Genomic DNA, 25,195 nt, shown 5'->3' on the forward strand with positions numbered 1-25,195 from the left:
ATTTTGCTTTGTTTTCTATATGCCTTCCAGCTTCCTCCCCACCCTTCGTTTCTTGCATTACTGTCTTCTTCTGTGTTTACTCCATTTTTTGTAGTAAAATGTTTAAATTCCTTACTCATTTCCTTCTGTATATATTCCCTAGGTTTTTTTTTGGGGGGGGGTGTGGTTTACCTTGGGTATTACACCTAACATCCTAAAGTCACAACACTCTAATTTGAATTTATACCAGTCTAACTTCAATAATATACAAAAACTCTGCTCCTTTACGGCTCTGTTCCCACCCCTTTGGTTGCTGATGTCATAAAACCACATCTTTATACATTGTGTGCCCCAAAACATAAACCAGTAATTCCTTTAAGTGCATTAGTCTCTTAAATTATGTAGAAAGCAAAAAGTAGAGTTATGGACCATTGGTACAACCAGCTTTTATAACTGCTCATGTGTTTAACTTAATTGAGAACTTTATTTCTTCGTATAGCTTTGTCTTACTGTCTAGTGTTCTATTTCACTCCGCAGGACTCCTTTGAGAATTTCTTGCAGTGTAGGTCTCAGCTTTTGTTTATCTGGGGATTTTAATTTCTACCTCACTTTTGAAGGGCAGTTTTGCCAGGTATGGGGTTCTTGGTTAACATTTTTTTTTTTCTTTTAACACTTTGAATATACTGGTCTGCTGCCTCTGGCCTCCAGTTTCTGATGAGAAATCTGCTGATAATCTTTCTGAGGATCTTTTAAATGTGTCAAGTTGTTTCTTTCCTGCTGCTTTTAATATTCTGTCTTTATTTTTTGAGACTGATTATATTGTATTTCACTGTGGGTATTTTGGCAGTTCTTACCTGGAATTTGTCAAGCTGCTTGATGTTTATATTCACGTCTTTTATCAAATTTGGTATGTTTCCAACCATTATTTCTGCAAATATTTCTCTTCTCCTTTTGGGACAACCACTACATGTATGTTGGTCAACTTGATGGTGTTCCACAGGTCCCTTAGGCTCTGTTCACATTTATTCATTATTTTTTCTGTCTGTTCCTCGGACTTGATCATTTCCACTGTCTTGTCTTCAAGTTCTCTGATTCTCTCTTCAGCCTGCTCATATCTGCCACTGACTTCCTTCACTGAACTTTTCATTTCAGTTATTGTATTTTCAGCTCCAGAATTTCTTTTTGGCTTCTTTTTAGGTTTTCTATCTCTTTAATGATATTTCAATTTTGTTCATATATTGTTTTCTTGTCTTTTTCCGTATCTTTCCGTAGTTCTTTGAGCAACCTGAAGACAGCTGTTTTAAGGTCTTTGTCCAGGAGATGTGTCATCAGGTCTTTTTCAGGGACAATTTTATGTTGACTTCTTTTTTCTTCCCTTGCATGGGCCATACTGTCTTGTTTCTTTGCATGCCTTGTGACTCTTTGTTGAAAATTGGACATTTGGATCTAACAATGTGGTAACTGGAAATCAGATTCTCCCCCCCTTCCCAGGGTTTGTTGTGTTTTGTTGTTGCTGTTATGGTTTTTGTTTATTGACTGTTGCAGCCTGTCTCTGTGCCAAAGATCGGCCTGAGGTATAACCTTGAGGTCTTCTCAGGGTTTGGCCTGTGCCTTTCCCTGGCATGTGCCCTATATATTCAGTTGCTTTTGAATGTCCTAGGCTTACTGTGTGGCTCCCAAAATGGATTCCAAGAGAACAATGAAGGGAGGAAAAACAGGGTTTTGTCCCTTTAAGTCCCCTAGAAGTGTCAGGGGAAGAGATTTGCAACAATGTGGGGAGGTGCACCAACAGTGATTACTGCCCCTTTGTCTACACCTCTGTGATCAGAAGCAGAGACCCATGATGAGAACATAAAATCCTTTGTATTTGGAGGACACGGTCCTTTTTGCCCACCCTGACTCCTGTAAGCTGCTCTAGTAACAACGTGCACAGTTGCCTGTCTGGGGGCGGAGCTAAGGAAAGGTAGCTGCTACTGGGCTAAAAGCCGAATTTGACTGAATTTAATTACAATTTATTACCCAAGCTTTTCCTGGCAGTTGCAAGCCTTCAATAGATTCTAGAGCTCCAAAATTGTTATATCAGACAGATTCTACCAGTGCAATTATTTCTAGGTGGAGGGAGAGACTCCTGATGCTTCTACTCTGCCATTTTCCTAGAATCCTCTCTCCTCCAGCGATGATTCTTGCCTGGTGGTTTGCAGGTGGTGATTTTCTAATTCTATCATTCTTTCTATTTTTTACAGTTCACATTTTACTGTAAAGAAGAGCTTCACTTTTTCCCCATTCATTCATTTATATCAGTAAGGACTCATGGGTTCTATTTTATTTTATGGGTGATCATTCATTTCTTATTTTATTCCTAAAGTATTCAAGCCTGGTCCTGTGTCCCTTGACACATCTCCATCATCCTTTAAGTACTTCATTACCTGCTGGCACAGCAACATGTTCCAGAATCATCTTGTACTTTTCCCTGAATGAACCCTGGCAACAGTCATTCCACTAAGGAGCCCTGGTTGCTTTTAGTTTGGAGAATGGTATTTAGAAACTACCATTTGGGTAGTAGGTATATCCCATTCTTCTTAGTACCTACACTTAAGATATTTTCCTAAATGGCATAGTAATTTATTTAATCGGTTATCCACTGTTGAATATCAAGATATTTTTAGCTTTTCAAGGTTACAACAGGTAAGAAAGAAATATCCGTGTACACGTATTCTTATATGCTTGTTCCACAGTTTTTATTGGACAAAGTTCTAGAAGTAAATTTGTGGATCAAAGGCTATGTACCTTCTACATTAATTTTTTTTTTTAATTTGAGTACAGTTGACAGTTTCCAGTGTACAACACAGTGACTCAACTTCTCTATATATTATGCTATACTCACCACAAGTATAGCTACCATCTGACACCACACAATGCTATTACAATTATCACTGACTATATTCCTTATGATGAATGTTTCATCCCCATGACTTATGCATTCCATATGAATGTATCGCCTGTATCTCCCATTCCCCTTCATCTATTATGTCCACCTCCCCATCCTCCCATCCCTCTGGCAACCATCAGTTTGTTCTATGTATTTATAGGTCTGACTCTGCTTTTTGTTTATTCATTTGTTTTGTTTTTTAGATACCACATATGAGTGAAATCATATGGTATTTGTCTTTCTCAGTCTGACTTATTTAACTTAGCATAATACTCTCTAGGTCCATCCATGCTGATGCAAATGGCAAGATCTTATCCTTTTTAATGGTTGAGTAATACTCCATTGTTTATATATACCACACCTTCCTTATCCATTCGTCTATCATTGTACAGTTAGGTTGCTTCCATATCTTGGCTATTGTAAACAATTCTGAAATAAATGCAGGGCTGCTTAAATTTTCTTGAATTAGTGTTCCCATTTTCTTTGGATAAATACCCAGTAGAATTATTACATCACATGGTATTTCTATTTTTAATTTTTTGAGGGAAGTCCAAACTGTTTTCCACAGTGGCTATACCAGTTTGCATTCCCACCAACAGTGCATGAGGGTTCCTTTTCCTCTACATCCTTGCCAACACTTGCTATTTCTTGTCTTCTTGATTTTAGCCATTCTGATAGGTGTAAGGTGATATCTCATTGTGGTTTCGATTTGCATTTCCCTGATGAGTGATATTGAACATCTTTTCATGTATCTGTTGGCCATCTGTATGTCTTCTTTGGAAAAATGTCTATTGAAGTCCTCTGCCCAATTTTTAATTGGATTGTTTGTGGTTTTGGTGTTGAATTGCTATGTGCCTTCTACATTTTCAAAAATGTCATCAAACTGCCTCCAAGAAGAGTTCTATCAATTTGTAGTATCATCAAGAATGTACAAGAGAGTTTGTAACTGGACATCTCTGCCAACACTGCAAATTTTAGTCTTCCTAAATTTCCCCAATATAGATAAAAATATTTTTATATTTTCATTTTATTTTGTGAGCTAGCCTATAAATTGATCTTTGCCCTTTTTATTCTGATTTTGTCATGTGCATTGAAATATTTATTCAGTTCATCTTTTTTTTAAAAGATTTTATTTATTTATTTGACAGAGAGAAACCAGCGAGAGAGGGAACACCAGCAGGGGGAGGGGGAGAGGGAGAAGCAGGCTCCCCGCAGAGCAGGGAGCCCGATGTGGGGCTCGATCCCAGGACCCTGGGATCATGACCTGAGCCGAAGGCAGACGCTTAATGACTGAGCTACCCAGGCGCCCCTTATTCAGTTCATCTTTAAAAAATATTTATTTATTAATATTTTCTCTCAGGATGTTATTTTAGTTTTTTTTAAGTAATCTCTACACCCAATGTATATGAACATAATGAACTTCCATGGACCCATCACCCAACTTTGACTGTGTTCTCCCCTGCTTTGTTCCCCCTAAAGAGTTTTAAGCAAATCTCAGATATCACAGCATTTCACTTGCAAATATTTTAATATATAAATATTTTTATCTAATGGAACTACTTTTTTTTAAGTAGGCTCCACATCCAGTGTGGAGCCCAATGTGGGGCTTGAACTCATGACTCTGAGAACAAGACCTCAGCTGACATCAAGAGTCAGATGCCCAACCAAATGAGCCACCCAGGCGCCCCAGGAACTATTATTTTCTAAAAAAAAAATCAAAACATGATTCTCATACTAACAAAATTAACATATTTAAATATCCTCTCTATGCTGAAAAATGTCTTCTGAGTGTTCAAAATCCAAGGAAGATGTGCATGTTTTATCTGATTATAACAACTGAGTATCTTTTAATCTATGAAAGACTCACCCTTCATTTCAAAATGCTATTTTTTTTTTTTAAAGAAATGAGGCCAATTTGTCCAGTAAAATATTCCATGGTATAAGTTGTTTTTTTCCCCCTTCCTATATTTTCTGTAAATTAATAGCTAGATTTAGAGGCTTGGTTCGATTCAGGCTCTGTGTTTCTGATAAGAGTACATTATAACTGATGCTGTGTACTTCCTTCCACACTACATTAGGAGGCAAGTAATATTTGGTTGACCCACTTTTTAGTGATCTTATAATTGATCAGTTGCTTCATGTGTTGTCTGCCTAATCTATCCATTTTAAATTCCCCCATAAACCTTTTTCTAATGTTCCTGACGTGTGCTGATGATTTTCTTTGATCCATTATTTTAGTGAAATTCCAAAAAGTCCACCATTGCTTTTACATTTATTAACTGTATTTCTTCTACAATAAAGAATGTTCTCGCATCAACCTTCTGGTTACACTAATAGTTCATATGGAAAAGGTAGGAAAATGACTTAATTTTTTTAAATCAAATTTTAGATCTAGTACATCTTCTGATTTTTTTAAATTAAAAATATTTTGAATATGCAAAAGTTGAAAAATAATATTTACATATTGAAAGAAATAGTGTGGATATAGAGAATGTTCAAACTTCTTTACTAATCTGAGAGGATTTCAAATTCAAAGTCAAGCCTTATAAGGTCTATCACATGTGTCTAAAATGTAGAAAGTTATAAATTATAATAAACAAAAGAAGCATCTTACCTGAACAATATTGTCTACATTGCTAAATTCCACACACTTCTGCCCTCTCTGGTGATCACAGTAATATTTGTTTTGTTTCCATTGTGGGGGTGAGTGGGCACGAGATTGTGGATTGTTTGGTACATTGAGCTGCATCATCACCATTCCTCCACCAGGGGGCGGAGGTGGCACAGCTGGAAATTAGAGTTGGGACACTGCAATCAGTATACTTTACCAACTAGCTGGTATCTTTAAACACTAAGAAAATGGCAATAATTTTACACTTCTGAACAAAACTTTACTATCATATATGCGAGCCAGATTTAAGCCCTAGAGCTTCATGCTACAAGCATGTGTGTTTAAAAAGGCATTAAAATGGGACTCTGTAGGCCTAAACATCTTATTCTAAAAATAACACAGTTCCACAGTTACTCAGGGAAGTCCAATTACCTACTACCGGACCTAGTAGAGAGTAGCATAATTGAGACATTATCTATAAAAGTGATTAATTTAAAAAATAAACTAATTTTAACACTGGCATTAAATACACAGAGAAGAAAAAGTTTGGGATGTGGGAATCAGAAAGCACAATTTTAGTACTCTGAAATGTTCTAGGACTCTGGGAAAATCATTTAACCTCTTTTATTACAAGTTCTCATCTGAAACAGCAGCAAAGACTTCCTTGGCTAACTTTATTTATTTTAAAGATTTTATTTATTTGACAGAGACAGAGCAAGAGAGCAGCGGGAGTGTGAGAGGGAGAAGCAGGCTTCCCACTGAGCGGGGAGCCTGATGCGTGGCTCGATCCCAGGACCCTGGGATCATGACCTGAGCCGAAGGCAGACGCTTAACGACTGAGCCACCCAGGCGCCCCTCTTTGGCTAACTTTAAAAAGTTGTACTGATCACATGCATGCACAAACACTTGTTAAGTGTATAGCAGAGATAAACAGTCTATTTTATCTGTCTCCTTATCTGATTTATTTCTCTTGTGTATTAGACTGCAGCACTACTAGTATTAGGCATGTATGTTTCCTGCCACCCACCCCTTCAGCGTAAGGTAAGGTAGGATTCTTATGCCTCGAGGGCCTTAGTTCTCACTGCAGTAACCAAAATGGTAGTTTCCAGTTCCCTAGAAGTAGAGCCAGGCTGACCAGCGAGGCAAACCACAGAGGGCTGACTGCTTAGGGACACCTCAAAGTTCTCCTCAACAACAGCAGCCATGCTGGATGCACACTATTAGCCATTTATTTGATAATCATTTACTGTTTCTCTGTTTCTCAGAGATTTACATATGTCAATAAATCATTATAATAAAATATGGCATCATGATAAAGGATTAAGACACTACAGAAGCCAAAAAAAGAAGAAACAAACTCTATTTTAAGTGCTAGGGAAGCCTTTGTAGAAGAGGTGATTTTTGAGTCAAACCTTAAGCACGAGCAGGATTTTGGCAAATAATGGTGGATGGGCATTTCAGGCAGAGGGAGGAACAGGTACAAAAGTGTCTTTGGCATAAAAAAGCATGGTACTTTCTCGAAACACAGTTCTGTTTGACTTGAACATGTAAATATAAATAGGAGGCTTACTTGCTAGGGAGTTTAGACAGAGAATCCATGCACATTCCTGATTCAGAGGAATGACATAAACAGACTTTTGTTTCAGGAAAGTATTTCTTGAACAGTGTGTGTGTGTGTGTGTGTGTGTGTGTGTGTGTGTGTGTGTGTTGGGGAGGTGGGAAGCTGGGTGTGGGGGAAACATGAAACCAGCAAAATACTCAGGAGATTGCTGCAAATAAGATGTGAAAAGACTGACCAAGAACGGTGGCAGTGGGGAAGGAAAGAAGGCATGATATTTGAAGGAATGGTGGCATCACGAATGTGAAAGGAGAGAAAGAAGAGAGGTGATTACGACTTTGAAAACTTTTTGGTCCCTAGAGAGAAGATGACGTAAGGGATGCAGGAAGAGGGAGGAGTATTAAATCTAAAGTGCCTCTGGCACAACCAGGTAGGGATGCCCAGTAGGCAGTTGGCTATCTGCCTCTTCTCAGCCAAAAGAAGATTTGAGAGGCGCTGGCAAAAAACAGTTGTTGAAGCCTTGGAGATAGATGCATCCGCTAGGAAGAGCATGAAGAGTAAGGAGATGATCCCAGAGAACATCAATGTTTATGAGGCAGGGAAGGAAGGAGAGTCTGAGGAAGAGAAACAGAATAGCAGTGTGGGAGTAATAACAGCAGAAAAGGAAGGAGCGGACGGGAACTGTTAGCTCTGAATTTGCAAAGCACCCTAAATATCTTGGCTATATCTCAGCACATAACAAGTTGAAAACCGCATTTGAGAAATGCCTAAGGAACTTAATTTCTCAAGTGGACAAACCATTACCTATTTTCCAATTATATTCATACCTGCACACTGGTGGCTTTGAAGCTGCTGGGAATTGCATGGTGAAGTAGTTCGAGGAAACTGTACTTGTTCTGATCCTGGATGTGGCAAGTAACCTACTGATGAGCTATGGGGGAAAAATCAGACAAACACAAAAACACAGCACAGTGAGATGGAGAGGACTGTAAAGATTCTTTGAAAGAACAAACCTACAAATTTATTTAAATGAAATTATTTTTCAAATTGATTAGGAGTAAAAATAAAATCTACCTCTATTCTCTAAGAGTTATGAACAATTACTTTTTGGACAAAAATCTATGTTATGACAGTAATACTGATTTTTTTTTAAATCAGGAAACACCACTCCTAATTTCATTGCTCTTACTCCTTTACAACTTATTCTAAATAAGACTTTTTTTTATTATTCAAATAATTATTTTAAAAAGAAGAAAAATAACTCACTAACTTTACAAAATGAAAAATTAACTTACTTGGATCTCACTAAGCTATATTTTAGAAAAGATACACAGTTTGACAACAATGAGACTCAAGAGAAAAATGTTTTACTGCCTTTTTTAAAAAAAGATTTATTTATTTGACAGAGAGAGAGAGAGCACACAAGCAGGGAGAGCAGCAGAGGGAGATGGAGAAGGAGACTCTCTGCTCAGCAGGGAGCCCAACTTGGGCCTTGATCCCAGGATCCTGAGATCATGACCTGAGCTGAAGGCAGATGCTTAGCCAACTGAGCCACCCAGGTGCCCCTGTTTTATTGCTTAAAATATGTACTAAGAATAAAGGAAATAGTAAAACATAATTCTGACATATTCTAACATAAATACTGACAAAATTAAAGGCTGCTAGTATAAAACTATTCAGTTTTTCCTGTATTTTTCTTTTTAAAAAGATTTTATTTGAGAAAGAGAGAGAGCAGGAGTAGAGGGGAGAGGCAGAGGGAGAAGTAGACTCCCTGCCGAGCAGGGAGCCCCACATGGGACTCGATCCCAGGACCCCAGGATCATGTCCTGAGCTGAAGGCAGATGCTTAACAGACTGAGTCACCCAGGCACCCCTTTTCTTTATTTTTCAAGTTAATCTTTGAGACTCAAACTAACATGGAATCTGTCACAATGTGTCTTTAAAGTTTTCTCTGTTTAGCAAATTCTTTGAGGAAAATAGTTTCTTTCCTTTTTTTTTTTTTTTAAGATTATATTTATTTATTTGACAGCGAGAGAGGGAACACAAGTAGGGGGAGTGGGAGAGGCAGAAGCAGGCTTCCCGCGGAGCAGGGAGCCCGATGCAGGGCTTGATCCCAGGACCCTGGGATCATGACCTGAGCCGAAGGCAGACACTTAACTACTGAGCCACCCAGGCGTCCTGAGGAAAATAGTTTCAAATTAGAGAGTGATACTATTAGTTCTTTCTGAGAATTCTCAAGTAATCAGAATATTTTTTTTTTTTAAAGTAATCTCTACACCCAATGTGGGGCTTGAACTCACAACTCCAACATCAAGAACTGCATGCTCCACTGACTGAGCCAGCCAGGCACCCCTCAAGTAATCAGTCTTAATTTATATATAAAACCCCATTAGTTACCAGTCTTTTTTCATCATTTAAAAAAACTTTCCTTACATAGTGTAATTTCTTAATCTAGCTTTAACAACTTTTTGCATTAAAAATATGTTAGATCCAACTACTGAATTATTATAAAGACTATAGGAAGATGTGTTCAACACCATGACACAATCAGTAAAATTCACACTATGGGACACTCAAAAAGACAAATGTGTAAAAACATAAGCAATATTTGTAGGGTAGTTGGAAATAAAAATGCTAACTAGATATTTGATATAACTAAGAAGTTAACGATTACAATTTTTAACATGCAGAAGTGTAGTTCTGTGGGTTAAAAAAAAAAAAAAACAACTTTCAGGTATTCCTAAACTGAAATACTCATGATTGAAATGCCATGATATCTGAATTTATTTAAAATCATATGGGAAGAGGGTGAAATAGAGCTTTAGAGGAAAACAGATAGGTCATTAGTTAATAACTGTAGAAGTTACGGGTACATGGGGGTTCAGTGCACTTTACATTTATATGCATTGAAGAATTTCTATAATAAAAAGTTAAAAATGTTTCTCTAAATTAGGCTGACAATTCTCCAATTACTAAAAATTCATAAAGTTTTATTTTTTAGTGGCAGTAACTCATTGTGGTTCAATAAAAAGGAAAAAGAAAGGGCTGTAAAGGGAGGATTTCACAAAAGGTGATTTGGGACCGTATGACAAAATGTAAAAACAGTACTTCCTGAAATTGATATTAATTATGATTGGGATGCATTATGAGTCTTAGCTAAGCTGTGGAAATAACACAGCCCAAGACATGGTTTGTAAACATGCTGCTACCAGGAGAACAGAAAGTTTCACCATAGGATGGAAGGATTTTTAGGTTCTGTTCTAATTGGGATACATGCCCCCTTGGGCCATACAGGACCCCTCACCCTGATCTTGTTCACTAAGCACCTTCTAATGGCTTATCCAAGTTCTGAAGCATATGAGTGACAGGAAGCCACCCAGAATAGGAATAAGAATATTCAGGTCACTGAGATGAGTGATATATCCCAAACTACTAAACTACAAATCGCCATTCACTTTACCAGTTTAGTGGGTTTTAGTTTTATATAGTTAGTATAAATTGGTTTTGTAGTCCTAGATTATCCCTTAGGTAAATGAATTATAAAACTGAGTTCCAAGACTAACTGATCTCCTCCAAAAGACATGAAGACACTTCAAGGGATATAGACTGGGCAATGAATCTCTCTCTTAAATTTCTTAAATGGTCTATTTTCAATTACCATCTATTTTGTCTTTTACAAAGGCAGAACTAGAATAGGTTAGAAAGAAAAAGAAAAGCAAAAGAGTCAGCTTTTTAAATAACACTCTCACTTTAAAACTACAAATATTTAAATAATATATCAAAAAGGAAAAACCGTTTTGTAGTAATTTCAAAAATTTCTCCTTTAGAAGACAGGGTATAAACAGAAAGGGTACTTTTAATTTTTTATTTTATTTTAAAGATTTTTATTTATTTATTTGAGAGAGAGAGAGAGAGCACAAGAAGAGGGAGAGGGAGTAGCAGATTCTCTGTCGAGCACGGAGCCCGACATGGGACTCGATCCAGGATGCTGGGATCATGACCTGAGCCGAAGGCAAATGCTCAACCGACTGAGCCAAGCCAGGTGCCCCAGAAAGGGGACTTTAAAGCAAAACACCACGCCTAGTTCTTGAAATTCAGACACTACCACTGAACAGGAAAATAAAACATCAATCCCATGAATCCATTTGGTCCCAAGCTTCCTGAAAACCATGAATGTAAATTAAAACTAATAATATCAACTTTCAAAGGTATTAGAGTTCATTGCAACAAAAATTGGCCTTGCCACTTACACCAATTGTTTTGCTATTATTTTTTAGGAGCTGTCCCTTCCCATTCTTTGGTACAGCCAGGTCAAATTGCTGCAAAATTGCGTCTATGGGATCAGCAGAGATTGATAAATGATGTAAATATCTGAAAAGTTTCTTCTTCTGGGTTTTCTATAATGTGCACTTATTCCTACAATGTTCCACGATAATTCATAGGTAAAAATTCCTCTTTCCTCTAGTCATTTGTTTTTGCATTCTTACTGTATTTTGGAATCAAAGCCATAATGGGAAAAATGATAAACACATTATGTATTTTTAAAATCAGAAACCTACTGTAGTCTACCAAAGTATGAAGAATTTTAAAAAGTGTCCTATAACCATTTATGAATGCTTAAAACAGTCCTTTTAAGGAGTACTCCTGATGCCTCTTTGATTAGATCATGGTAATCTATTTGATACACGATGAGTGGAAATTAATTCTTATTAAGATATACTCATTGGATATTCTTGCAAATTCAAGTGATATTACATTGCTCTCTATTTTAATGGCTTTTGACATTTAATACTTGATACAGTGGAAAGCACCACGGATTTGGGTGTCAGAGGGCAGCATGGGTTTGAGTTCAAACTCCATTTATTTGTAGTATGTCTTTGAACTTCAGCTCTCTCTTCAGTAAATGTGTGATTAATCTTTACCTTACCAAATATGAGGAAAGACTTGTCCAAAAAATTCAAAATACAAATAGTCAAATGCAAAAATGTACATCTTCATTAATGATCAAAGAACCGAATTAAAATGAGATACGTCTTTACGAAACATGAAAACAACAAAAACAAGTCAGTACCTACAAGGATTGTAAATCAAAGGAAGATTTTGTCAAAATGCACTTAAGGACCTTAAAAACAGACATACTTTTTAACTTACTAATTTCCCTCTAAGGACTCTATGCCAAGAAAGAAATTCAGATTGCTCACTAAGTGGTTCAATAAAGTGAAAAAGATGAATACAACCTGTATGTTCTTTTTTTTTTTTTTAAAGATTTATTTATTTATTTGAGAGAGAGAGAGGGAGGGTGTGAGCAGGGGGAGGTACAAATGGGGAGGGAGAAGGACAAGCAGACTCTGTTGTGAGCTCGGAGCCCAACGAGGGGCTTGATCCCATGACCCCAAGATCATGACCTGAGCCAAAATCAATTGTCGGACACTCAACGGACTGAGCCACCCAGGTGCCCAAACTATATGTTCTTTTCAAACTATATGAACAGAAAAAAGACAAAGGAAAAATATGAATGTGACAATAAAAGTCAACTTAGGGTTGTGGGAATATAGCTGATTCTTGACAATTTATACTATTTGGTATTTTCCAAAAAGGCATGCATACATTATATAAGTATAAAAAATAAACACTAAAAATATCCAATGAAAACTGCCTGGAAAGTTTGACGTTTAAATGTTGTTTAGGGATTTAATTTCAGTGACTGATCTGAATCTCCTCAGAACTCCTCAGCAAATGTCAGAGTGAGGCCATCTGGATGGAGACAGTTAACACTGATCCTCTGCAACATAAACCTTCAATTCATTTGAGGATCAGCTGCTCAGCTGAGCTTGCTGTGTCTAGAAGAAAATATTAGTTTTTGGCCTTATAACCTTTTTGCTTATATATTTTTGTGATGATGGTACTTACTTAGGACAATATAAATAAAACTCTCAACTAATTAGAATCTCACCAAACTACATGCTCAATTAAAAATAAATATCAAATAAAATTTTTACGGTACAATATTTTAGGTTTTCCCTTAAATGAGAATGGCCAATTTTCCTTAGCTTTCTGGTTAAATGTTCATATTTATACAAATACTCATTTACAGCTTACCTATTCCCAAATGTAAACTATTTCTAAAAACTCAATAGAAAAGAAAATATTTAAAAGACAAATAAAACAAAGATGGGATAAGGCCACCTGAGATAAAATTGTTGCTTTCATTGAGCACTGAATCTAGCTTTGTGTTTCTTGGCAGCTAAGACAAAACGGTGAACCCAGAGGATAAAACTCTGCCGGGATGATAAAAGCAGCAAGCATTTAAGCCTCTGGCGGGTGCTGGATTACAGACATATCATAACTATATTCTATGATGAATTTAAAGCATGTGGTTAATTATAGAAGAATCCAGTCTTTCGATATGAGACACAGTTCATATTTTACTATGAAACTGAGGGACTGGGGTGGAAAACTGGCCTTATGACAGGATTATTTCCCATTAAATAAACAGGTAGGCTGCAAAAGTACCTGTAGTAAGGGCTAACATTTTCCTTACAAATGAACTTTGAATTTTTCAATTACTGGCATGAGAGCCAAAAGTCCACTATAATATTTCACATAAAAATGTCTTTGGCTTGAGCACTGTAAGGGCAGCTATTATCAAACACAATCAACCATAAATATATCTCTGGTGCTCTTGGGAGAATGACTGATTTTGAGAAGAACCATATTCTGACCAACTTACTAGGATGAACTTGCTATCATTAAGCAGCTGTGTTACTGGACCTGTTGGATACATCACTTTAGTAGCTCAGTGAAGTGGCAGAAAACACAGGCCAAGCAGTAATTTTAGCTTTATTATAGTTGATCTTAAGTTGCTCTTTCTGGAAATAATTTAGCTACTTATTAAATCTGCTCTTAGAGTGACACCATAATACTGCCATTGACACTGAGGATGATGGTTATACACCTATAGGGATAAGCTAAGGAACATGGATCCTGTTCCTCAAACAGCTTCATCAAATCTTTTAAATATAATTTCAAAAGATGGGATGCCAGAATAGTGTAATTTCATATTTTTTAAATTAGTATTTCACCTATTAGAAACTGATTTCTGGCATGACAGCAATTCTGTTAAACTGCTCCCTAGTGGAACTGGTGAAACTATAAAAAAAGCAACCACTTAAAGCCTCTGGAAATGGTTCTAAGGATGACTAGTAAATAAGAAACATCTTAAGAACATCTACAAAAATTTGGCAAGAAACGTTAGTCTGGTATTTGAACCAAGACTGCTCCCCCTTGTCCCCCCAGTTTAGTGAGAGACTACTCCAGACAGCTGCAGCCAAGAACACAGAGCTCCTTCTCCTTGCAGCACCCAGATGGAGGGCTTTCTTCCAAGGAGGAGTCGTATGTCAGCTTTCTCATCTTGCCCTCAAATACCTGTGCTGAAGCTAAGTCCAGTGTGAGTGAGGTAGGGAGGTGGAAACTCCTATTCCCCCAACCTCCATTTGTAGAACTGAGGGTCTACTGTGGGTATGACATGTTGAGCAAGTACTGGGCCCTGGCATGATCACTCTTGCCCCAGCTCCTTAAGTGGTGATTCCATGCCAGGAGAGGTAAGCTGAGGACCCTAGGTTGTGGTTCCCTCACTCTCCACCAAATATTCAGCTCATGGGGAGTTAGGGTGTGATTCTGAAAGAAGCTTATGATTGTCCACATCTCCAGCTCCAGAGCTCTCACTCAGAGATTATTCTGAGGAGTAAACACCATAAAACAGCACCTAATTTCCTCCCAAAAGAACTATCTTAATTGCAACAGAAGGGGAAGAAGTTCAAGCCTACATGTGCAGTCAAGAACGGCACAGGTTGTGGTAAAGACAACTGGGAGATTCAGGCTAAACTGTAGGTCTGCTAGTTTGCAGGAGAGCATCAGGTGAAAAAAGAGCTGGAAGGAGTCCTCTTGAGACCAGAATAAAAATCAAACACTGACCCCAGAAACTTTACCTTCAAAGGAGCCAGATTTTGATAGGATTACTTTGTAGAGCAATTTATGCACCAGGGCATTGTTAAAAACAATAGAGCAATGAGCTGGCAGTTAGTAGAGTTTAACAGTTGGGTGTTCTAAGGGAGAGAGGAAGACAGTCCTAAAAACATTGTCATCCTAGAATGACAGTGAGAATACCCAAAGCTTTCCCTTCTTGAGGAAGATCAGAGGCTGAACATCGGGGGTGGGAGAAAGTAAAAGAGACTTCACTAAAATGATCCAGTAAGTCACTAAACAAATAAAGTAAACAACAGGGGTGCCTAGATGGCTCAGTTGGTTAAATGTCCGACTCTTGATCTCATCTCAGGGTTGTGAGCTCAAGCCCTGCGCTGGACTCTGCTGGGCATGGAGCCTACTTTAGACTAAAAAAAAGAAAAAGAAAAAAAAAGATGAAAAAAATTAAACAACATCAAGTACCCAAAGTTGCTAAAATATATCATCTAAAATGTCTAATTGAAAAAAAATACAGGGCATGCAAAGAAACAGGAAAGTATGACTTATACATTAGATAAAAGCAGGAAACAGACAGTTTCTACAAAAAAGAACAGATTTTTCACACATTCATCAGAAAAAGACCATAAAGTAATCATTAGAAGCAAGTTCATAGAACCAAAGGAAACCATGTTTAAGGAAGAAAAAATGGTGACAATATCACATTAACAAACAGAGAATATTAATAAAGACAAAGAAATTATAAAAAAGAACCAAATGGAAATTATGGCATTGAAAAACAGTTAAAATAAAATATTCACCAGAAGGGCTCAACAGTAGATGTGAACTGGCAAGAGAAAGAATAAGTGAACAGATAGATCATGCAAGCTGAAGAACCAAGAGAAGAAAGATCAAAGAGAAAAAAGAGCCTCAAACAAATGTGAGACATCATCAAGTACACCAACACATGTATAACGGGATTATCAGAGGAGAGAAAGAGAAAAAAAAAAAATCCAAGAAATAATGGCTGGAAATATCCCAAATTTATTGAAAAACAATGACTTACTCATCAGGAACCTCAATGAACTCTAAACAGGATAAAGGCAAAAAGATCCAAAGAGACATCATAATAAAAATGCTGAAAATCAAAGACAAGTAACAAGGAAAAAAAATGACTAGCTACTTATAATGAAACCCCATTAAGATTAATAGCTGACTTTTCAGCAGATGGGAGGGAGGCCAGAAGGCAGTAGGATAAAACATTCAGAGTGGTCAAAGAGAAAAAACTGTCAACCAAGACTCCTATATCCAGCAAAGCTATTCTTTCAAACATGAAGGCAAAATAAAAACTTTCCCTAGTAAATAAAAACTGAGAGAATTTGTTGCTGCCAGACACACCTTACAGTAAATACTAATTAGAATATACATAAAATGATAAAGAGTACCAGGATCATGGACTGAATGTTTGCCCCTCCTCACATTCACATGTTGAAGCCCTAACTCCAATGTGATGGTATTGGGAGGTGAGGCCTTTGAGAAGTAATTAGAGTTAGATGAGGTCATGTGGGTGGGGTCCTGGTCCAACGGGGTTAGTACTCTTTTAAGAAGAGACATTAGAGAGTTTCTTTTCACTCTCTCTGCTTGCACATACTTAGGAAAGGCTATGTGAGCACACAGCAAGAAGGCAGCTGCTGACAGCCCAAGGGGAGAATCCTTGACAGACATCAACCCTGTTGGTACTTTAATCAATCTTGGACTTCCAGTCTCCAGAACAGTGAGAAAATATGTTTCTGTTTTTAAGCCAAGTAGTCTATGGTATTTTGTTATGGCAGCCTAAGTGGATGGATACAACCAGTACAGGAAATTATGTGATTGTACAAGACAGGAGAAATGCATATTTTACTTCCTTTCTTCTAGTTGATTTAAAAAAAAAAACTGTATAAAAGAATGTATATATATAATGTAATGTTGGGCCCATAGCATATAGAAATGTAATATATCTGTCAATAAAAGCACAAAGGAAATAGGTAGGAGCAAATCTACAGTGGGATAAGGAAATGCCTACAGATGGGAGGGAACGTGATAATTAGAACGGGTACTTTTTTCTATGTGACACTACAATTAAGCTAGTATAAATAAGAAGTTGATTTGGATACGTTAAGATGTATATGGTAAATCCTAGAAAAATCACTAAAAAATGCTAAAAAAGTAAAAAAAAAAATCATTAAAGAAGAAGTGACATTAGGAAATATTCACTTAATGCAAATAAAACAGGAAAAGTAGAAATGGAGAAATAAAACACATGAGAAAGAGAAAACCAAAGCAAAATGGTAGACATAAGTCAATTATATCAATAACATTAAATGTGAATGGATTAAAGAATTCAATCAAAAGACAGAGATTGTCATAAGAATTAAAAAAATGATCATACACTGTCTATAGGAGACACACAGGAATAAAAGGATGGAAAAAGATATATCATGCAAACAGTGACTGTGAGAAAGTTGGAGTGATTATATATTAATATAAGATGGACTTAATTTAAAACAAAAAACGTTTTGAGAAATAAAGATTTCATAATGAAAAAGTGTAAGTTGGACAATGTAACAGTTATAAACATATCAGCCCCTAATAAAGGAGCACCAAAATACATGAAACAAACACTGATGGAATGAAGGGAGAAATAGACAATCCATAATAACATGTGAAGAATGCAATGGTCCACTTTCAATAATGGATAAAATAATAACACAGAAGATTAATAAAGAAATAGAAGACTTGGATAAAACTATAAACCAACCAGACCTAGAAGACATCTACAGAACCCTCAATCCAATGACAACAGAATACACAATAATTTTCAAGTGCACACAGAACATTCTGCAGGACAGACCATATACTAGGCAATGAAACAAACCTCAAAAATTTTAAAGGATAGAAACAATACAAAGTATGTTCTCCAACCACAATGGAATGAGATTAGAAATCAACAGGAAAAAACTGGGAACACAAATGAGTGATAATTAAACAATGCAACCCTAAATAACCAATGGATCAAAGAAGAAATCAAAAGGTAACCAGAAAATACTTTGAGATGAATGACAATGAAGATACAACATACTAAAGGAGAGAACTAAAGCAGTGCTTAGAGGGAAATGCAAATGCCTATTTGAAGAAAGAATGATTTCAAAGCAGTAACCTACATTTCCATCTTAAGACATGAGGGGAAGGGGAAAGAGCAAACCAAACCTAAAGCAAGTGGAAGAAAGTAAATAATAAAGATTACAATGGAAATAAAATACAGAAAAGAAAAACAGGAAAAAAATCAAATCCCAAATATGGTTCATTGAAAATATCAACAAAACTGACAAACTTTTTGTTAGACTGACAAAGAAAAAAAAGAGAAAACCCAAATTATTAGAATCAGAAACAAAGAGGGGATACTACTGACTCTATAGAAATAAAAAGCATAATAAAGGAACACTATGAAAAACTGTATACCAACAGATTAGATCAAATTCCTAGAAATATGTAACTACCAAAATGAACTCAAGGAGACATAATCTGAATAGACATAAAACAAATCAAGAAACTGAAGTAGTAATCAAAAAGCAACTTATAAACACAAAAGTTCCAGCATAGAAGCCTTCAACAGTGAATTCCATCAAACATTTAAATTAACACTTCCTCATACAATCTTCCAAAAAATAGAACACTTTCCAACTCCTTCTATAGGGCTAGTATTACCCCGTACTAAAATCAGACAAAAGTATCACAAGAAAACAACAGACTGATATTTCTTGTGAATATAGATGCAAAAATCCTTAATATACTATACTAGCAAGTGAACCCAGCAACACATGAAAATAATTATATACTAAGACTGAATAGGATTTACCCTAGGAATGCCAGGGCCATTTTGTATCTGAAAAATCTATTAATGTAATATATCATATCAACAGAATAAAAAACAAAAATCACATGATCTCAGTAGGTGCAGAAAATGTATTTGACAAAATCTAATACTCTTCCATAATAAAAATATTCAACAAACTAGGAATAGAAGAGAATTATCTCAACTTGACATAGAGTATCAATAAAAAATCCACAGCTAACATCATACTTAAGGTGAAAGAATGGGTGCTCTCCTGCTAAATTCATAAACAAGGATGTTTGCTCTCATTATTGTACTGAACATTGTGCTGAGGTTCTAGACAGAGAAATTAGGCAAGAAAAGAAAAGGCATCCAGATTGAAAATGAAGAAGCAAAATTATTATCTTCACAGATGATATGATCTTATATATGGAAAATCCTAAAAAATCCACTGAAGGAGTATTATAACTAGTCAATCAGTTCAACAAGGTTGTATGATACAAGATCAATACAAAATAAAAATACATACAAAATACAATATATACAAAAATAAATTGTATTTCTATACATTTCCAATGAATGAGCAAAATAAAATTAAAGCAATTCCATTATAGTATCATTAAAAAAATGAAATACTTAGGTATACGCTTAAGAAAAGAAATACAAAATTGACTCTGAAAACTCAGGAACATTGTTAAAACAAATAAAAGATCTAAATAACTGGAAAACATCCCATATTCATGGAATGGAAGACTTAACATAGTTAAGACGTCAATACTTCAAATTAATCTACAGATTCAATGCAATTCTCACCAGAATCCCAGCTGACTTCTTTGTGGAAACTGACAAGCTGATTGTAAAATTCATATAAAATTGCAAAAGACCCAGAATAGCCAAAACAATCTCGATAAAGATCAAAGTTGGGAGGACTCACATACCCTAATTTCAAATTTCATCAATACAGTGTGGCACTGGCACAGGATAGACATATTGATTAATAGAAGAGTATTCAGAAATAAACCCAGACATCTACGATTATCTGATCTTTTAAAAAAGATTTTACTTATTTGAGAGAGCGCATCTGTGCAAGAGAGCACAAGAATGGGGGAGGTGCGGAGGGAGAGGGACGAGCAGATTCCCTGCTGAGCAGGGAGCCCAACGTTGGGCTTGATCCCAGGACCCTAAGATCATGACCTGAGCCGAAGGCAGACACTTAAGGGACTGAGCTACATAGGCGCCCCAATCATCTGACTTTTGTGAAGTGTTCCAAGACCATTCAATGGGAGAAGAATAGTCTTTTCAACAAATGGTGCTGGGGCAACTAGACAGCCATGTGCAAAAGACTGTAGTTAGGTCTAGTCTCTTACCATATAAAAAAATTAACTAAAAATGGATCAAAGATTTAAATGTCAGAGCTAAGACTATAAAATTTTTAGAAGAAAATATAGACAGGAATCTTTGTGATCTTGGGAGTTAGTAATTATTTGATATGACACCAAAAGAATGAGCAACAATAGAAAAATAGATAAACTGAACATCAAAGTTAAATACTTTTGTATTTGAAAGGACTACATGAATAAAGTGAAAAGACAACCGACAAAATGGGAGAAAATATTTGTAAGTCATACATCTGCTAAGGGACTTTTATCAGAATACAGGAAGAACTCTTACAATTCAATAATAAAGAGACATATAACCCAATTATATTGGGCAAAGTATCTGAACAGACATATTCCAAGGAAGATATACAAATGGCTAATGAGCACATGAAGAGATATTCAATATCTTAGTCATCAAGGAAATCAATATCAAAATCACAATGAGACATTACTAGAAGGGCTATAATAAACAAGTCAAATAATTAACAAGTATTGGCAAGGATGTGGAGAAATTAAATCACTCATGCATTGCTTAAGGGAATTTAAAATGGTGTGGCTGCTTTGGAAAAGTCTGGCAGTTCCTCAAATGATTAAACAGAGTCACCATGATCCAGTGATTCCACTCCTAGGTATATACCCGAGAGACATGAAAACATATGCCCACACAAAAACTTACAAACTAATGTTTATGGCAGTACTGTGTGGAACCAACCCTAATGTCCTTCAACTGACAAATGGATAAGCACAATGTGGTAGATCCATACAATGGAATATTATTCATCTATAAAAGTAGCGAACTACTGATATATGCTAACACAGAAGAACCTTAAAAACATTATGCCGAATATAAGTAGCTCATCACAAAAGACTACCTATGATTCCATTCATATGAAATGTCCATAACAGGGAAATCTATAGAGACAGAAAGTAGATTAGTGGCTGGGAAATGATGGTGGTGGTGGTATTAAACAGTGATAGCTAAAGAGTAGAGTTTATTTCCTTTTTATTTTCATCAGTATATTCACATTAAAACATTTAATTGTGGTGAAATACACATAACTTACAATTTACCATTTTTAAGTGTGTAGGTCAGTGTCATTAAGTATATTCACATTATTGTACAATCATTACCACCATCCATCTCCAGAACTCTTTTCATCTTGCCAAACTGAAACTGTACCCAGTAAATACCAGCTCCCCACTCCTTTCCCCAGCCCATGGAACCACCATTCTGTGAATATGACTACTCTAGTTACCTCATATAAGTGGAATCATACAATACTTGTCTTTTTGTAACTGGCTTATTTCATATAGCATAATGTCTTTAAGATTCATCCATGATGCAGCATGTCTGAATTTCCTTCCTTTTAAGGCTGAAAAATATTCCATAGTATGGAATACCCCACATTTTGTTTATTCACTAATCTGCTGATGGACACTTGCTTTTTTCCCACCTCAGGGTTTCTTTTTGAAGAGACGAAAAGATTCTAAAATTGACTGTGGTGATGGGTACATATCTGTGAATATACTAAAAACTACATTTTGAGTAGCTGAATTATACAGTATGTGATTTTATCTCAATAATACTGTTGCAAATAAAGATAAATAAGGAAATGGTAGAACGGACAAAAATGGTGTGTGTGTGTGTACATATATATATATATATATAAAATTATTCACAAAGAAGTTCTATCACATTGGGATGCCTGGGTGGCTCAGCTGTTAAGCGTCTGCTTTCAGCTCAGGTCATGATCCCGGGGTCCTGGGATCAAGTCCTGCATCGGGCTCCCTGCTCAGTGGGGAGCCTGCTTCTCCCTTTGCCTGCCGCTCCCCCTGCTTGTGCTCTATCCCTCTGACAAATAAATAAAATCTTGAAAAAAAAAAAAAGTTTAAAGCAGTTAACAAAGAACAAACACTTTGAAACCCACTGGTACCAATGTCTGAAATACCATGTGTGTCAACGAAGCAAATTTCATTATAGTTCTTTTTTTTTTTTAAAGTAGGCTTCATGCCCAACGTGGGGCTTAAACTCATAACCCTGAGATTAAGAGTTGCACACTCTAGCGACTGAACCAGCCAGGTGCGCCCCTATAAATTTAAACCAAACTTAATCGGCCTAGCAGAAAAATAGGAAATTGATAGTTTATTCAAAAGCCAGGGTGCCTGTGTGGTGCAGTTGGTTGAGTGTCTGGCTCTTGGTTTTGGCTTAAGTCATGATCTCAGGGTCCTGGGATAGAGCCTGTGCCAGGCTCCATGCTCATTGTGGAGTCTGCTTGAGATTCTCTCTCTGCTCCTCCCACTCATGTTCTCTCTCTCTCAAAATAAATAAATAAATCTTAAAAAAAATTAAACTATTCAGGGGGCCCGGGTGGCTCAGGTCATGATCCCAGAGTCCAGGAGTCCCGGGTTGAGGCCCCAGGTCAGGCTCCCTGCTCAGCAGGGAGTCTGCTTCTCCCTCTGCCCCTCTCCCCACTTGAGCTCTCTTGCTGTCTCTCAAATAAATAAATAAAATAAAAGGTTTAAAAAAAATAAACTACTAAAAATTATTACGTATTTCTTTTAGACTTAAAAAAAAAACCCTTTCAAATTTAAGTATAGTTGACAGACTGTTCTGTTAGTTTCAGATACACAACACAGTGATTCCCCTTCTGTGTATGCTACGTCACCACAAGTGTAGATCTGTCACCGTACAATGTTATGACAATACCACTCCATATATTTCTTTTGCATCTTTTTTGTTAGATTTTCTTATTAATAACAGCACTGTTGTAACTTGTCTTGCAGCAATTTTAATTTTATGAGTGGATTATATATGTGGTAAACTTTCAGAGATAGAATTACAGAATAAACAAGTATAGCAATTTTGTGTTCTGTTAAATGTCATCAGACTGATTTATAGAAAAGTGGGCTTTTCATATGCCTAGCAACCAGCAATATTTGTCTTTATGTATAACACTGTTTAAAGTTGCCTTAAATTCTCATTTCTTAGATTGCTGGTGAGAGTAAACATTTTCTCATGTGATAATTTACTATTAGTTTTTGTTTGTCGAGTCTCACTGTTCTTATTCTAGAACATACAGAAGTGACAAAAGTATTTTATATAATAAACTTTTATCAGACATAATTGTCACATTTCCTCACATCTTGCTGCTTTCCTTTTGAAATGTCTTAATGTTACCATACTGGATCTTTACATTAAAACACTTTACAGTATTCGTCTACTCTTTGACAATATACTTCATATCTTAAATCAGTGAAAAAAACAAAGCCATGAGAAAAGAATTTTCATAAACTCCTTACTGAACCTACCCCCTACCAATATCTTGTGTACTTGGCTTTTCCTCTATTACCATATGTAAATCCTCTGCATTCTTAGCTAAGGCTTACATACTTATATTTGAATGTTGGCTCACCCCCTCTTTGGGGACCTTACAACTCCCCCCTCCTCCTATAGTGACAAATCTTTCTACTCTCTTTCCCTTCAACATAGTAACACTTCTTTTTCCAATTAAGAAAAGGACATTCTTTCCTGACCTCCTTTTCCCTTCCCATGTAAGATCGAAATTCAATGTTCCTTTTTATGAAAACAATCCTCCTCAAAAGTTGTCTCTATTTCCTCTCCTCTCATTCACTTGGTTTTTATCTCCTAGAGTCTTTCCCCATAGTTAAGTCTCTCTTCAAGTGCTTTTATTACCTTTTTTGGGGTTTGAAATATATATATATGACAAGAATGGCCAGAAATACGTTATACAGTTCAAAGAATTATAAATTGAACCGCCATTCAAATAAATAAACAAAACATCACTAATATCTTAGTAGTCCCCAAACCTCCCCCAACATGCACCTCTAACTGTTGTATGGCTGTTCTCTGAATGAATACACCATAAGGCATTTATCCATTCTATTTGGGTTGCTGCTACAAACACTCATGTACAGGTCTCTGGTACATATCTGTTAAGGTTTTAAGGCAGAAGCTGGAAAATTTTTTTGTAAAGGACCAGCTAGTATACATATTTAGGCTCTATGGGATATGTATGGTCTCCATTGCCTAGTCTTCTTTCATTTTTAAAATTATCCTTTAAAATTTAAAAACCAAGGAGGATGGGGTGGCTGGGTGCTGGATAATGAGGGCACATGATGTAATGAGCACTGGGGATTATGTAAGACTGATGAATCACTGACCTCTACCTCTGAAACCAATAATACATTATATGTTAATTAACTGAATTTAAATTAAAAAATTATAAAAAAAATTTAAAAACCATTCTTAGCTTGTGCATCATATTTGATTTGTGGGATACTGATGACTTCTATTTTAAGGTATAAACCTAGTAGCAAAACTGCTAAACCACAGAATCAGGTATGCACATCTTCAACATCACAAGATGTTTAGTTTCTCTCTGTTTGTTTTCTGCATAAATGCCCACATTGGGCTCCCTGCTCAGTGGGGAGTCTGCTTCACCCTCTCCCTTTGCCCCACCCCCCATGCTCTCTCTAATAAATATCTTTAAAAAAATTCATCTTCAAAATGATTCTGTAAAAGGTTTTAAAATTAATTATTGTGAGTCTACTTTTATGCCTCCGTTAACTGCTCTGCAGTATTTACGTTTCCTTAAAAACTCGATTTGAAAGATTTCTTGGTTTTGCAGCTTTTCTCTTCATTTTATTTTTTTTATATTTTTTGTTAAAGATTTATTTATTTGAGAGAGAGAGAAAGTGTGTGAACAGGGTGGGGGGGATGCAGAGGGAGGGGGAGAAAGAGAATCTCCAGCAGACCATCTGCTGAGTGCAGGGCCCAATGCAGGGCTTAATCTCACAATGCTGAGATCATGACCTGAGCTGATGAAATCAAGAGTTAGACAGACACTGAACTGACTGTAGGTTTTAAATAAAACTAGTCTTTGCTC

The 25,195-nt window shown here is 36.3% G+C and overlaps 1 protein-coding gene across 11 annotated transcripts in view; it reads right to left on the reverse strand.

The window, feature by feature from the left end:
* Window positions 1-25,195, reverse strand: part of R3HDM1 (R3H domain containing 1) — a 197,596-nt gene that overhangs the window by 10,181 nt on the left and 162,220 nt on the right. For all 11 annotated transcript variants that reach the window (XM_032411256.1, XM_032411309.1, XM_032411285.1 and 8 more), the window contains 2 exons: window positions 7,905-8,008; window positions 5,523-5,695 (listed from right to left, as the gene is read on the reverse strand). In XM_032411256.1, coding sequence (XP_032267147.1) covers window positions 5,523-5,695; window positions 7,905-8,008 — 277 coding nt within the window. The remainder of the gene's footprint in view (window positions 1-5,522; window positions 5,696-7,904; window positions 8,009-25,195) is intronic.

This window comes from Phoca vitulina, unplaced genomic scaffold (genome assembly GCF_004348235.1).
Source record: "Phoca vitulina isolate PV1807 unplaced genomic scaffold, GSC_HSeal_1.0 scaffold1, whole genome shotgun sequence".
NCBI lineage: Eukaryota > Metazoa > Chordata > Mammalia > Carnivora > Phocidae > Phoca > Phoca vitulina.